General features: G+C 28.6%; 1 protein-coding gene across 1 annotated transcript; it reads right to left on the bottom strand.

Moving 5' to 3' along the window:
• Positions 1-376: 376 nt before the first annotated feature.
• Positions 377-12,800, bottom strand: LOC145046498 (wax ester synthase/diacylglycerol acyltransferase 11-like). The gene is made up of 6 exons (XM_078994784.1): positions 12,066-12,800; positions 4,158-4,230; positions 4,005-4,072; positions 887-1,099; positions 676-813; positions 377-575 (listed from the first exon to the last, which is right to left on the bottom strand). Exons 1-6 carry the CDS (start codon positions 12,798-12,800, stop codon positions 417-419), a joined length of 1,386 nt encoding a protein of 461 aa, XP_078850910.1. The 3' UTR covers positions 377-416.
• Positions 12,801-15,644: the final 2,844 nt, after the last annotated feature.

The raw sequence follows: 15,644 nt of genomic DNA, 5'->3' as shown, positions 1-15,644 counted from the left end.
TCTTTTGAGTTTTGAAGGTTCAATACCACGTTCATTTCCTAGACTAGTCTATTTGCAGGAATTGTAAGCCTTTATTCTCCTAATAATATATAATTTATACAATACAAGTTGGTATTTTGATCTTTTATAGAATTTGCATACACTAAAACCAAACTGTTCTGGTTCTATAATATTACAGGAGTATATACAATTACTTTTACGTTAAACACTGAAAACTAAATATAAAATGCCTTATAAGGCTTACAAAGATAAAGAAAACCCGACCACTACTAGATAACTTCTACCACTAACGTAACTACACACTTAGGAAAGATAAAATCTAAAAACATTTGAAAGAAAAAAGGATATAAACATAAATTGACCAAGTCAATCCTACTTATGGCACGTGTACATGACGAAGTTTTAGGTGTTGTACTTTAACATTCACATCGTATTTTCAATGCAGCTTCCTTCATTTCTAGCAGCGCATCTTCGAAACATTTTGCTAATTTTTTAGGGTAAGGAATGATGTCTTTAGCTACAAGAATTTGCATGTCAGCGTTTCCTGCATAACTCACCATATGCATCGTAATTGCCTGCATATAACAAAGAAAATAATAATAAATCACCATCATTAAATTGAATATTTATACCATATATTGATTATTAAAATACTAATGATTTAGAAATTATTACATGTGGTAAGCTTGAAGACGTGGTTCTGATGTAGGTAACCGGGACGCCTGCAATCATAAACTCTTCTCTGGGGCCAATCACATTTGAAATTGTGAAGCTAGTGTTACAAACTATCCTGTAATTAATCGAACTTACAAACTGAAAACTAAAATTATTAGTGTGAACATAATGCAAGATTAAGTTATTAAGTTATATGATAATTTTATTTCACCTTTGGTCCTAAGCATTTCATAATAAAGCAACCGATTTTGTACGATAGAAAAGCCTCTAAAGAGAACTTCTTCCTATCTATCATCATCTTGGCTCTCTTCAAATATTGCAAAGGATCAGACCCATCTGTATGGTAATAAATTGGTAAGAGCATCAGAGCAAATTTGTTTCCCCACCTTGATTTTGAACCACTCTTCATTAATTCAGTGAATTCCTATCAAATTGTCATAATATTCATATTTTATTATTTAATATTGTCTACAAGTAGGCTATAAACATTGGATAAATATGAACTAGATTTTGTTCATGTCCTTTCATTTAAGTTAACCAAACAAACGAACTAACATAAACAGATAAACGAATAGATTTTCTAGTTTATGTTCGTTTGTTTAAAAATTTACATTGTGTGTGTTCATTAAGGTCATAAACGAACATATATAATTATCAACTAACTGACATATAAACATAACTGAACAGAAATATTCAAATAAGAACCATAAAATTTGACCGTCAACACTTTTGATATGTTGATTGTATTTAAGAGTGCCACTTTGATATTTTTACAAAATCTAGAAGTTTTAAAACTTAAACTACTCTTAGAAGCTTAACTTTCGCTATCACTAATTTTATAATATCTCTCTCTCTCTCTCTCTCTCTCTCTATATATATATATATATATATATATATATATATATATATATATATATTGGTTCAAACAAGAACAATTATATAAATGAGAAAGCAAGAACAAACATGAGCCACTAATTTTATACGTTGGAAATTTATAAGTTTTTTAAAAGAGATTTTATTTTTATTAATTAGAAAAATAAAAACTCCCAAAAGGTTCTTAGAATAGCTTAGAATCATAGGTACGACATTAAAATGACTAGAAATGAATTAAAATCACTGAATCGTTGCATCTCTACTTCCTGTCGATCTAGTTGTTCACCACCTTCTTACATCTCTACTCCAACCATCGGAAACCACGTACCTCCGTCTCTTCTCTCTGACAAAAAGGTTCTTAGACATGGTTTGTTGGTAGCCGAAGGGAAAGTTTCTTGTCGGTTTCCTGATTTGGCCTCAGATCTCGTGTTACCCGTCGCTGTATACTAAGAGGTTTCACTGATTGTCACTATTGCTATCAAATCTCTCATCGTTGGTGTTTTAACATGCTTTACTTTTACTTCTAGTTTTTTCTATACCCCAGTTTAACTACACTTGTATACAAAACATTAAGGTTATCCGGTGTGGGTGAGTATCCACACGTCTTGGACTGACATGGTTGGGCTCCCGACGCGTGAACACCGCCCCTAGCTCTGGAGGGTACGTGCGACATGGCTCCGGAGACGGGATGAGACGACAATGGAGATTGTTTCTTTTGTAACGACTACTTTTTAACTAAATTAGTTGAATTTTTTTTTGAAAAAAAAAACCAAAAAAATTGATTTTTTTCAACGAATTGTTAAAAAAACCCGCGATTTTTGGGTATATAAAGTCAAAAAAAAAAAAAAAAGATTTACAATCTCTAAATATTTTTTTTTATGCATTTTTATGATTTTTAAGGTTTTTTTAGGATATTTTTTGTTTTCCATATATATATATATATATATATATATATATATATATATATATATATATATATATAAAGTTTCTTACCTACTTACCAAATTTTTCCTTTCATTTTTATCTTGATTTTGTATTAGTTTTCTATACTAAAATATATATATATATATATATATATATATATATATATATATATATATATATATATATATATATATATATATATATATATATATATATATATATATAGAAGTAAGTTCATGCGAAAATATAAATATCCTGCGAAAACGCGAAAACAGATTTTATCTTATGAAAATTAAACACATGTACTATAAAAAAATAATTTTATTAGCAATAAATTAAAGATAGTAAGTTTGAATTGGATGGTGTTATGGTAATATAGATTTAAAGACGGTTTTTATAATTATATTTTTTTCACGTCTTTAATCATTTTTAAATTCATGTTTACATGATAAAAATGTTAAAAATCATACTTTGCTAATATGAAACAGTTTATCATCTATCATCGATTATCATCATGTATTTCAAAGTTTGGATGAATTATTTTCCAAAATATAATGTTGAGGTGATATAATATCATAGGTTTTTCTTGTTTTCGCGTTTTCGCAAATTATTTGCATTTTCGCATGAACCCTCCCCTACAAGTAGGATCATGCGAAAACATAAATATCTTGCGAAAACGCGAAAACAGATTTTATCTTATAAAAACCAAACACAAGTACTATAAAAATTAAATTTATTAGCAATAAATTAAATATAATAAGTTTACATTTGATTGTGTTATGATAATATAGATTTAAAAACGGTTTTATCAACTATTTGTTTTTTCATATCCTTGACCACTTTTAAATTCATGTTTTATAATAAAAATGTCAAATATCATGCTTTGCTAATATGAAACAATTTCTTATGTATAATCGATTATCATCATGTAGTTTAAAGTTTGGATGGATTATTGTCCAAAATATAAAGTTGAGGTGACACAATATCATAGTTTTTTCTTGTTTTCACGTTTTCGCAAATTATTTGCATTTTCGCATGAACCCTCCCCTATATATATATATATATATATATATATATATATATATATATATATATATATATATATATATATATATATATATATATATATATATATATATATATATATATATATATATATATATATAAAGTTTCTTACCTACTTACCAAATTTTTCCTTTCATTTTTATCTTGATTTTGTATTAGTTTGCTATATACATATATATATATATATATATATATATATATATATATATATATATATATATATATATATATATATATATATATATATATATATATATAAAGAAAGCTAAATAAATGAACAAGACCACTGGTTATGATTATTTGTTTTAATGAAGGAAAGTAAAAATTGGACCTTTAATTTGATTTTACATGTATACCATTCCAAAACCCAACTATAATAGAATAGAGATTTTCATCTTGGTGTAACATAACTTGGGTTGTCAGTGTGATGAAAGTGGATTGAGAATAAAGGTGAGGAGGTATATAACCTGGAGTCCTTGTGATGGCCTCAGATTAACCATGGCGGCACCGGTGATTCGAAGCCCTTGTTGAATAGCTATATAAGAGATGGTAAATTTATTATGGAATATTCATATAAATAAATTATAAAATAGAAATGCTATAATGGAATGTTTGTTTACGTTTCGGTGAGTGTTCATCCAAATATCTTGATAGCCCCGATGATATTACACCAAAAAGGACGTCGTTGATCGTCTGCCATAAGGCACACAACATTTGTACAAAAGTTAATCAAATTTATAAAAGAAATTCATGATAACCGACTTTTTTTGGAAAGTAAAAAAAAAAAAAAAACCAAAAAAAACCAAAAAAACCAAAAAAAAGTTACAATTTTTTGTATGGACAATTTTGGAGAAGTATTTTTTTTTTAATTATTTTATGTCTTTGGAACGGTGATATCAAATAAAGATAATGATTTAAAATTGTAATATATTTTTTGATTTTTATATACTTAGTTATTGAGTTTTTTTTTTTTTTCCTTCTATATTAAACTGTACACATTTAATCTTTATGACATCCTACTTCAAGTTAACCGATAAAAATAACTTAATAGAATAATATATTTATCATTTTGTATACATTTAGTTTTTAATATTTTTACACACATTTAGTTATTAATATAATTTTTTTCGAAAATAAATCATTTTTGTTTTTTTTACTTATTCAGTATTTATGAATGATTTTTTTTTTTTTTTTATGTTTTTTCTCACGATATATTACGTGAGACAATTATGAATGAGATGTTTGAGGCTTTTGATGTTTATGTCAATCACAATCATAACTATTTGGTTGCTTAGGTCATATGTTCTAAATGTTATAACTTCTTCGTACGATCGTGAATTTTAACAATATTTCATTTGGGGGGGGGGGGGGGGGGGGACCAAAAATATAATTTGTATAAAAATTGCTAACCAGGGGAGCTATAGTCAAAATTTTATATTTTTGGACTAAATATGTATAAAGTTAATGCATAGGGACTATTTATGTCAAAAAAATCAGGGGATGGGGGACCAGCCCCCTGGCCCTTGAAAAGATACGCCCATGTTTATATCCATGCGTTCGTATTTTAGTCTACTACAACTTTCGTCTAGATTACTCCTGTTAAAAAGTAATATTTTTTTATTTACAATCTCTATATCAATACGTTTTTTCTCAATGCATGTGTGTATATATATATATATATATATATATATATATATATATATATATATATATATATATATATATATATATATTATAAAATCATAAGTAAAAAATATGTTACATTTTAATAGGAGTAATATTAATGAAAGTTATAGTAAACTCAAAAATCGAACACGTTAATATAAAAATCTTTAAAATCTAATATCATATGAAAAAATTACGATGTTCAGAACACGAGATTTAAGCCAAACCACAAGACCTACGTAACCAAGGAGTTGAGATCGCGATGGACATAAACATCAACAGTCTGAAACATCTCATCAATGATTGTCTCATGTAAAATGTCGTTAGAAAACCTAAAGAAATCAATCATAAGTACTTAATGAGTACAAAAAAAAAAAAAAAAAAAAAAATTAAAGATTAAATGTTTATATAAAAATATTAATGACTAAATATGTACAAAATGAAAAATATATTACACTATTAAGTCATTTTTCCCGGCTAATTGAATAATCGGTTATAAAAACCGAATGTGTATAGTTTAATAAGTTGAAAGGTTAAATATAAATAAAAAAAAACTCAGTAAACAAATATGTACTAATCGAAAAATATATTTCCTTTTTTTATCATTATCCCTATTAAATATAACGTTATGTTACTATAGACATTGCATTATTGCTATTCGTCCTCACATGAGTTGACCGCTTGATAATTTTTTACAAATTATATCAGAACATATGGTATGGGCAACTTGAAAGTGGTGTTATGACAAGAAGCAACAAGAAGAGGGGGTGGTGTTCATGGTGTTATAACACCATGTTAAGAGGAGAGAGATAGATATATATATATATATATATATATATATATATATAGAGAGAGAGAGAGAGAGAGAGAGAGAGTTTGAACAACCAATAGAAAATCACGTTGCTTCTACTCATGGCCACAACAACAAGAAACACAACTAGATACAACAAGAAGGAGGGGTGGTGTTGATGCTTCTTAATGGCGTTGAGGATGCTCCACCTCAGCAACAACGAGATGCAACATGACCCATACCCTATGCTCTCAAGGGTTGGTGCGTAATAATAGTGGTTCAGTCGTCCAATATTGTACGCCGTAACTATTGCTAATTAACCATGTTCAATAAATATGTAAATTATTTTTTAAAATAATAAATAAGTATATATGTATATATTACTACAAAGTTATAATAATAATAATAATAATAATAATAATAATAATAATAATATTGTATAAAAAAAACTAAAATAAATATTTTTCTTTATTTATATATATATATATATATATATATATATATATATATATATATATATATATATATATATATATATATAATATAACAAGCTCTATTCCACCTTGGCCCTCAAATATATTTGGAATGGCTATTTATAAATTAAAAATAGCAAATAAAATTAATAAAAAGTAAAAGTAATATTAATAATAAAAATAATCATTACTTAATTATTATAAATATTATGGTGTCTATTTAGTTAAATATTTTATTTATTTAGCGCCAAGCTCATAAAAAATTATATATATATATATATATATATATATATATATATATATATATATATATATATATATATATATATATATATATATATATATATAGAGCTAGATTCAAATGTTTTTCTCAAGTATTGTGTGCCTAAATGCACCAATGAGAATCCAAGAAATAATAAACAGTTATTTAAATCATTTAAGGGTATTTTGGACCTTTTATACTTTTAATTAAGGAAATCATTTAATTAAATCTTGCAATTAAGGAAATAGAATAAGTATATTTGACCTAGCCTCTCTCTTATATCGTGTCTAATAAAACCTCCAGAATCCTCAAACCTTTTTCACTCCTAGTTCACCAAACGGAAGATGCGATTGAAAAATTCTTCAATGGCGGAAGATGCGAAGGAAGGCACTCAATGGTTCTTCGTTCCTCTCTCGTCGTTGGCAGCAAAGAAGATCAAGGGGAAGATCCCCCTGTGCTCATCTTCGTCGGATTAAGGAGGAGAAGCACGATTGGAATCGGAAATCGGGAAGCACTTCCATTGATTCACCGATTCGAAGGAGGAGGATGAGGAAAATATTGATTCCATGAAATCGTTTATCGCTAATCGAGTCATCTGTCATCAAAATCGATTCTAATCTTATTAATTGATTTTGTGTGTGAACTAAATCAATCTGTTGAATAGAAATTGGGGAAAAGCAACAGCAGCAGATGGCAGTGAAGAGGTTCTCGGTGCCTGTTGTGGAGTCTACAAAAGGAGGTGAAAACAAAGGCAACAGTGGATTTGAGGTCGTCAACGACACCACCAAGAAACTAAATTGGTATGCTCTTGTACTAATCATAACATGTTTTTTTAGTTGTATCTCGAGTTCTTGACCACCAAGAAACTGAATTGATAAGACTCTCACTAATTTTTTTTGAAGAAGTTGAAGAAGCACACCAAGTGTTCGATAAAATGCATAGTTGAATTCTAGGTTTTTTTACTGGTTATGATCATGTTATTTGGTGTAAAAATAAACCATTTGTTAATTGTTAGTAAGAATTTCAATTGGAATTCAGATACTTGTGTAAATGAATTTCAATGTCTGCCACATTCTATTAGAATTGTTAATTGTTTATATGCATTATGATAGAATTTTGGTTAATTGTTTATATGTATTTTGATAGAATTTCAATGTCTGCAACATTCTATTAGAATGGTTGTATTGTGTACTTTAAAATTTATTGTATGTTTTTTTTTTAGTTACAGCTTAAATGAATAATTCTTACAGAATGTCTTTTAGAATGATGTTAGTAACAATCATCAATTTGATGCCTATTATTCACAAAAGATTTTTAAAAGAATGTTATTTAAGTGCATTTTGTAATGTTTTCTATCAGAATTTATTTATATAAATGTATTCTATTAGAATGTCTTTACGAATGTTTGCTAACTAGTATATTTGTTTAACGGGTAATACTAACGAGTAATGTATCTTATTCTTTCATAATTGCATAGAGAAGGAATTCAATATTGATTATACAAGAAAAATATTTGGAATCGAGTTCAACAACAAGTATATATGCGAAGATCAAGTGGATTATACAGACCACTGAAGAAGATCAAGTGTATTTGTTCAATAATTGTATATTCAAGAATGCTATTTTTTAAGAATTTTATTCATCTTTGATGATATTCTTTTAGAATATGTATAACTATTTTAAATGTATAAGGATGTTAGTCTGTACGACTATGAATGAATTTGTTTTTTATGTCTCAAATCAAATATTTGCACTGGAAATATATTCTGCAAGAATAAAATCGAAAATATATTTTCTAGTTTATGGTTTGCATTCTATCATTTTAACAAAATAATATTTTATTAGAATAAAATTCTGAAAGAGCATCATTTTAACAAAAAATATTCTAACAGAATAAAATTGGTAAAAAATTGAAATTGAATTAATTAAAAAATTCAGATTTTTTTTTTAAATTAGGATAATTAATCATCCCTAAAAATCCGAAAATTTCCTTTTATAAATGTAGTTAATTGTCCAAAATACCCTTTTGGTTAAAATTGTGTGATTATATGCTAAATGTTACCCCATTGTAATATCATACACTCTCAAATCATATCCATTGATTAATTTCATCCATTGATCCAGATCTGTGCATTCTGGCACACAATACTTAGTAAAAACAAAATAACCTAACCCTATATATATATATATATATATATATATATATATATATATATATATATATATATATATATATATATATATATAAAGGGATGGTGTTTCTTTTTATTTGCTTACATTTTTGTAACGTTTTATTAAAATATTTTTTTTAAACTTTTTGTTGATATATATATATATATATATATATATATATATATATATATATATATATATATATATATATATATATATATATATATATATATATATATATATATATATATATAGGGTTAGGTTCATTTGAGACCACCTATATTTTGTGAGACCGTAAGACGCATTTTTTATTTATTTTTTATTTTTTTAATTTTTTTTAGTTAATTCATGTTCCGAAAATAATATTTAAAAAAAGAATTTTTTGATTTTTCTATTTATTTTGCATTTTAAAATTATTTTTAGAATATGTACAGTGCAATATTATATTTAGAGTATTTAACGTATTTTAAAAAAAAATAGAATTTTTTTTTATTTTTTTTAGTTAATTCAAGTTCCGAAAATAATATTTAAAAAAAGAACTTTTAGCTTTTTCCATTTATTTTGCATTTTAAAATTATTTTTTAGAATATATCAGTGTAATATTTAATTTAGAATATTTCACGTATTTTTCAAAAAAAAAAAAAAACGGATTTTTTTTTATTATTTTATTATTTTTTATTTTATTTTATTTTATTTTTTTTAGTTAATTCAAGTTCCAAAAATAATATTTAAAAAAAGAATTTTTGGATTTTTCCATTTATTTTGCACTTTAAAATTATTTTTAGATTTGCTCTCACGGTCTCACAAAATTAGAATGGTCTCAAATAAACCTAAACTTATATATATATATATATATATATATATATATATATATATATATATATATATATATATATATATATATATTGATCTTTTGTTTGTCTATACCGAATACTAAGATTCTTATTTTAGTGTCCTTTTATAATATGATTTTTTTAAAACTCAATCTTTTTCTAACAAAATTAAAAATTATTAAAATCTTTAAATAATCGGATACAAACTGCCGAAAAAAATAATTTTTAATCGGATAAATATCTTGAGTTTTAGAAGTTGTTTTTGTGTGTATGCATGTATAACTTGAATACAAATAAAATGTCAAAAAAAATCATTAAGTAATGTATTTGAACAAAAAGTCAGTATAAAATAAATATAATATTTAAAAATATAAAGATAAATAAAACTTAAAAAAAAAACAACATTCTATTTGAACAATTGAACAAAACGTAGAAAACAAAATTAATAAAAACAAATAATAATAATAATAATAATAATAATAATAATAATAATAATAATAATATTATTATTATTATCGTTAAACACTTAAATTAAAATTTTAATATTTTAATCTTTTATTAGATTTTATTAAATGTGAATATTTTTTCGAAATTCATGAATTGTTCATCGGAATATATATATATATATATATATATATATATATATATATATATATATATATATATATTAAATTTTGAGGTTTTTTTCCGAAATCCAAAAATATATTTTTAAAGGAAAAATGTTTTAATTTGACATAAAATAGTATGAAATTCAAAAAAATTGATTATTTTCTTAGTAAATAACTTTAAGTTACTTTTTTAAATTGTACACTGAATATAATTATTTTTATAAATATCCCTTTGTTTAATATTATGTCTACCATTAAACTAAGCACCCGCACACCCATCTCTAATTCTAATCGAAGGTTATTACGGATTAACTTACTCATGAAATACGCAATGATATGTATCCCAACAGTATCCGGTATTATTTTTTTTTCTTGGGGTTGGAGGTTCTAGTTCTTTAGTGGACATACATGGATTTTATGAATAATTTAGGAAAAGAATATACATTTGCCGTTAAAAAAAACCCGTGAAATATTCTCTCTATTATTATTATTATTATATTTTAAATTTCATATACTCATATAGATAATTCTTTATAATATTTCAAAACCACACATCTTCTTTCATCCCATTCCAATTCTTTTAAATAGTTCAATTTAAATTCAATTTCATTTGAAATGGATGTTATTCCTAGCCAATCGAAAGATGTATATAATGGTTTAAACAGGAAGAAGTGGAGTTCGCATCAAATTGCTTCAAAACAGAAAGACATGCGGGAAAAAGTTAAAGAGTTTAATATTATTTTACCTATAAGATTGATGCACCAGAGTTCGTAGTTACCGACGAACAAGTTTTAAACGCAACAAATATTTAATGTCGCAAATGAAAGATTTTCGTTACGAGGCTATTTGAAATATTTTTAAAAATCACTTAGATTTAATAAAAAAAAAAAAAAAAGCGATGATTGTTGTTTGCTTGTGTTTTCTTTTCATTTTATTGTTCTTTTGGATTTAATTTACTTTTCATTGTAGTATGTTTTTTTCTCAAAAAATTAAATGCTAATTTTATTTTTATTTTAATATTTTTTTAAATTTAAATTAGTAAAACTTTAATTAAAAAATAAAAAGTAAAATAAATGAGCGTTGGGAAGGATAGAAATATGAGTTTCTATGTTTTATTAGCTAGACGCAATGTCTTAAAACCCGGGTTGACCCGGCCGGTTCAACCGGTTGGACCATGATCCGGGATAAAAAATGGGTCAGTTGAGAACGGTTTTTTGTAAAAATACGGACTAGATCGAACCGGTCGGGTTTCCCTTGAATCGTGGTTCGACCGCTTATGTTGAACTGGTTAAAACCGGGTTGATCTGTTTTACTAGGGTTTTGATAGTTGGATACAAGTAGTGAATACCAAAACAACGAGTTATTTTCGGTTTCTTTAATGTTTTTCAATATTTAAACTTTGTGTACATTAAATTATTGGTTTTATATGTTTATGTATTATGCAGGAAAGTAAAAATATATAAAAATAGAAAAAGACCATAAACCGGATTGACCCGGCGGTTCAACTAGTTGACCCGTAAACCGATCGTTACACCGGGTCAACTAAAAACCCAAGTTTTAAAACATTGGCTAGAAGAAGTGAGATGTGTACAAAAGAAAAGGGAGAAAATGTGACAACAAAGTGAATTGGAAGGTTATGGAATAGTGGATATTCTCCATGCGCCCTAATATAAATAAGGTTTTCGATATGTAAGATTAACTACTTTAACAAAATATGAAACTTACAGTGCTTACGAAGGCGTTCTTAACCATTTTCATATCATCAAGGCTAAACCTCGCGGTGGCCAGTTTCCTCGGCCACAACTCCACGCCTGCTCCGCCTCTCACCACCGTGTTCTTGTCCCGAACCCACATAGACCTCAAGAAAAACTCAAACGTATAAATCAACGTAAACCATATCGTTTTCAGCAACTTCCAGAATCTTTTTCCGACACTCTCTCTCCGGTCGCTTCTAGAAGATGGAGGTAGTTCGATCGTCGGCATCTTATCGGCGTCGCTGACTTTTCTACACATAGTCAACATCAACGAAAGGAGAGACACTCCGTCACCGAGCGAGTGATGGAGACGCAGCACGACGCACTTGTGCGCCGGCAATATATGTACCTCCCACAGAGGCTTATCGGTGCTGAGCGGAGACGAGACTGTTAGGTCGGCGATGTAGTCGTTGACTGCAGCCTCGTCGTCATCGTTGCTGCCGTCAACGGCGTCAGGGAGAAAGATGATATGCCGGTCGATGTCGAGTTCGACTTTTTTCCAGCGTTCACGGCCGTGATTATCTTTGACCAAAAGGCTGGTGAATCTTGGGTGGTTTAAAATGAGAGAATCAGAGATGACAGATCGTACAAGTTGTATTCCGACAGGACGATCCAGTCCGAGAACGCAGTTGATGATCTGATCCATTGCCGGCTGCACCATCACGCGGCCAGCTGGTGTTAGTGGTTCGTCTACATGAATATTCATTCTTAGGGACAGATTCAGGCGTTGTGTCGTGTTGGTGGTTTAGACTTTAGACACAGGTTGCGTCAATTTACACCTTATAAATAGTAGCTTGTGTATGCTAGGTTGTCTACGTAATAAGATATTTTTAGTTATGTGTATTTACATCTCGAATATTGACTATTTTTTTTTTGGCCAAAAACCAGACATGCATGATCTTCTTTACGTATCTCAAGAGTGATATATATATATATATATATATATATATATATATATATATATATATATATATATATATATATATATATATATCTGAAGAAGTATACACATGAGTTGCACGAACAATCATGATATGCTTGATATTCCCATTCCCAACTAGAAGGAAGCTCCATCATATCTATGGTGGCGGGGGTGGTGCTGGCTCAAGGCCTACGCGGTGGTGGTCCTATTTTTTTGAATGTTTAATAAGATGAATATAAAACTTAAAAAAAAAAAAAAAAAAAAAAAAAAACAGTTTGCTTTGTTTAACAGAATTAATGGACCATTTCTAAGTAATTTGATTTTCTCTATGTTATTATTTGCAAATCATTTTTTTTTACCTTCCGTCATAAAATGGAATAAAATTTTGTAACGTAACACACTGTTTATGTAAAATTTTAATTAAACTTTAGTTATTATTTTAAAGCCAACTAGAAAATAAATAAGGTAGCTGAATTGATGATTCACCTTGCTTTAAAAATAAATAAATAAATAATAGCCGTAGATTTCATAATAATTTATAAACAAAAATATGTTGTTTAAAATTGAAACAAATGCTATAATTTGCATGAGATAAAAAAATGGTCATTGTCTCATAAGTCATAAGGGTGTTGGGAATGCTTTTTTAAAAGAATCTATGTTTTAGCTTATCTGATATGAAAACAAAATTTTATAAAAATAATTTGTAGATTAATCTATCCAATGCCAAAACTTAATAAGGCGATAAATTGGTTTAGTGTTTGATGAATTCTATTTATATTTTTTTTTATTTTGAACCAACAAATAAATTAGTACCAAAAAACCACCTAAGGGCTTGTTTGATTTGAACTTATCGGGTCTGGTAAGTGCTGACTGCTGACCGGATCAGCAGTCGGTTGTTTGTTATTGACATATTAGAGCTGATTCGGTCAGCCCAGTTTATCCCATTCATCTGAGTCGGTCATTAAAAAATACTTTCTGAAAAATAAGAAAAGCGATTTTTGCCCTTGCCCTTTCTCGCCTCCAGCCTCCTTTGTCTACACAAAATCCGATCCCATCGAATACTGTTGCTTCGCCATTGACTGCTGCCTGCTGTGCCATCTTCTCCGGCGAAGACCAGACATCGCCAACGACAACCACACAACGCTACTGTAGGTATGTTACTGCAAATTTTTTTATTTTTTTTATTTTCTTATTTATTTTTATTTTTTTTAAGAAAACCCTTCATGTTTGTTGTGAAATTACTGATTTCATTTTGAAATCATAGTTTGAAATCACTTCTTTCATTATTCTTGGATGACAAAATTGCAAGAATGGTCCTTGTGGTTAGGTTGAAATTGCCACTTTGGGCCAAACACGTTTGGACTAGCACTCATGGTCCACATGCATTCATTTTCTTGCCACTTTGGTCCAATTTACTTTAAATTCTTTTATAATGACCATTTTGCCCTTTTTTTAATTTTTTTTAGTTTATTTATTTATTTAAATAGTTTCATAATTAAAAGAAAAAGAAAAAAATCCCTCTCTCTCTCTCTCCCACCCGTCTCTCTCTCTCTCTCTCCCACCCGTCTCTCTCTCTCTCTCTCTCTCTCTCTCTCTCTCTCTCTCCCCCTCCCCCTCTCTCTCTCCCCCTCTCTCTCCCTCTCTCTCTCTCTCTCTCTCTCTCTCTCTCTCTCTCTTTCTTCATTGCAGACCCCATATCTTCATCGTCCTCTTCTTCTTAAGGATATGCAGATAAAAGAATCCCTAAACGTAATCTCCATTATCAAAAGCAACTTTGCCCATTAATCTGTATCTCAGCAAGATCCAATGGTTTTCAGACGAGCTTCTATGAGAGAGAGAGAGAGGAGAACCCTAATTGTTGTTCTAACTCTGAAACGAAGGTTTGTAAATGGGGGTTTCAGATCCGCCTCCTCCTAAGAATCAAAGAGCTTCTTCTTTATAGATCGAAGCACAACGATGAAGACCAAACCACCGGCAACCCCTGAAAACACCTACTGCCACCCCTCTTCACCACCATTTTAAACCATCCCCACCGTCTCTCGACTCTCCTGGCTCCGTCAGACCCTCAGGTGAGCTTTAATCGAGTTTGAAGAAGGAAAGAATGCCAAATGACCCTCGGGTGAGCTTCAATCGAGTTTGAAGAAGGAAATATGGAGACCCTATGGTTTTTAGAGGTTGTCGTCATTCTCTTTTCTTTAAATCTTAGGGTTTTTAGAGGCCGCCGCTGCTAGAAACCTTAGTTTCGATCTGTATGCTGCCACCTGAAACTTTTAGGGTTAGGGTTTCGCTGCCAGAGTTTCGATATGGTGTCGTTTATCTTTTTCCGGCGGTAGTGTTTAAGCTTCCCAGCGGGAGTGAAGGTTGGGGGAAGGGTGAGGACGGTAACGTTCTTTAAACTGGGGAAAGAGAGAGAGAGAGAGAGAGAGAGAGAGAGAGAGAGAGAGAGAGAGAAAGAGAGAGAGAGATATTCCTTTCTTCTTTTTATTTTTTATTTTTTTGTTAGGAAAATAATTAAATAACAAAAGGAAAAGCAAAAAACAAATAGAAAGGGGCAAATTCATCATTTTAATTCGTTTTGGACCAAACCCACAACAAAATGGAAATTTTTGAACCATTAGTGCTAGTCAA

Source organism: Lactuca saligna, chromosome 5 (genome assembly GCF_052625555.1).
Source record: "Lactuca saligna cultivar CGN05327 chromosome 5, ASM5262555v1, whole genome shotgun sequence".
Taxonomy (NCBI): domain Eukaryota; kingdom Viridiplantae; phylum Streptophyta; class Magnoliopsida; order Asterales; family Asteraceae; genus Lactuca; species Lactuca saligna.
Note: the sequence above shows the minus strand (reverse complement) of the source record. Positions and strands in the feature narration are given on the sequence as shown.

Excerpts from the sequence above, each read along its gene's own strand:
- LOC145046498 (XM_078994784.1), bottom strand. The coding sequence starts at position 12,800 with ATGAATATTCATGTAGACGAACCACTAACACCAGCTGGCCGCGTGATG. Across the intron at positions 4,231-12,065 it reads AGAACGCCTTCGTAAGCACT|ACGATCAACGACGTCCTTTT; the intron begins GTAAGTTTCATA and ends GCCTTATGGCAG. Across the intron at positions 576-675 it reads CGTCTTCAAGCTTACCACAT|GCAATTACGATGCATATGGT; the intron begins GTAATAATTTCT and ends TGTTATATGCAG.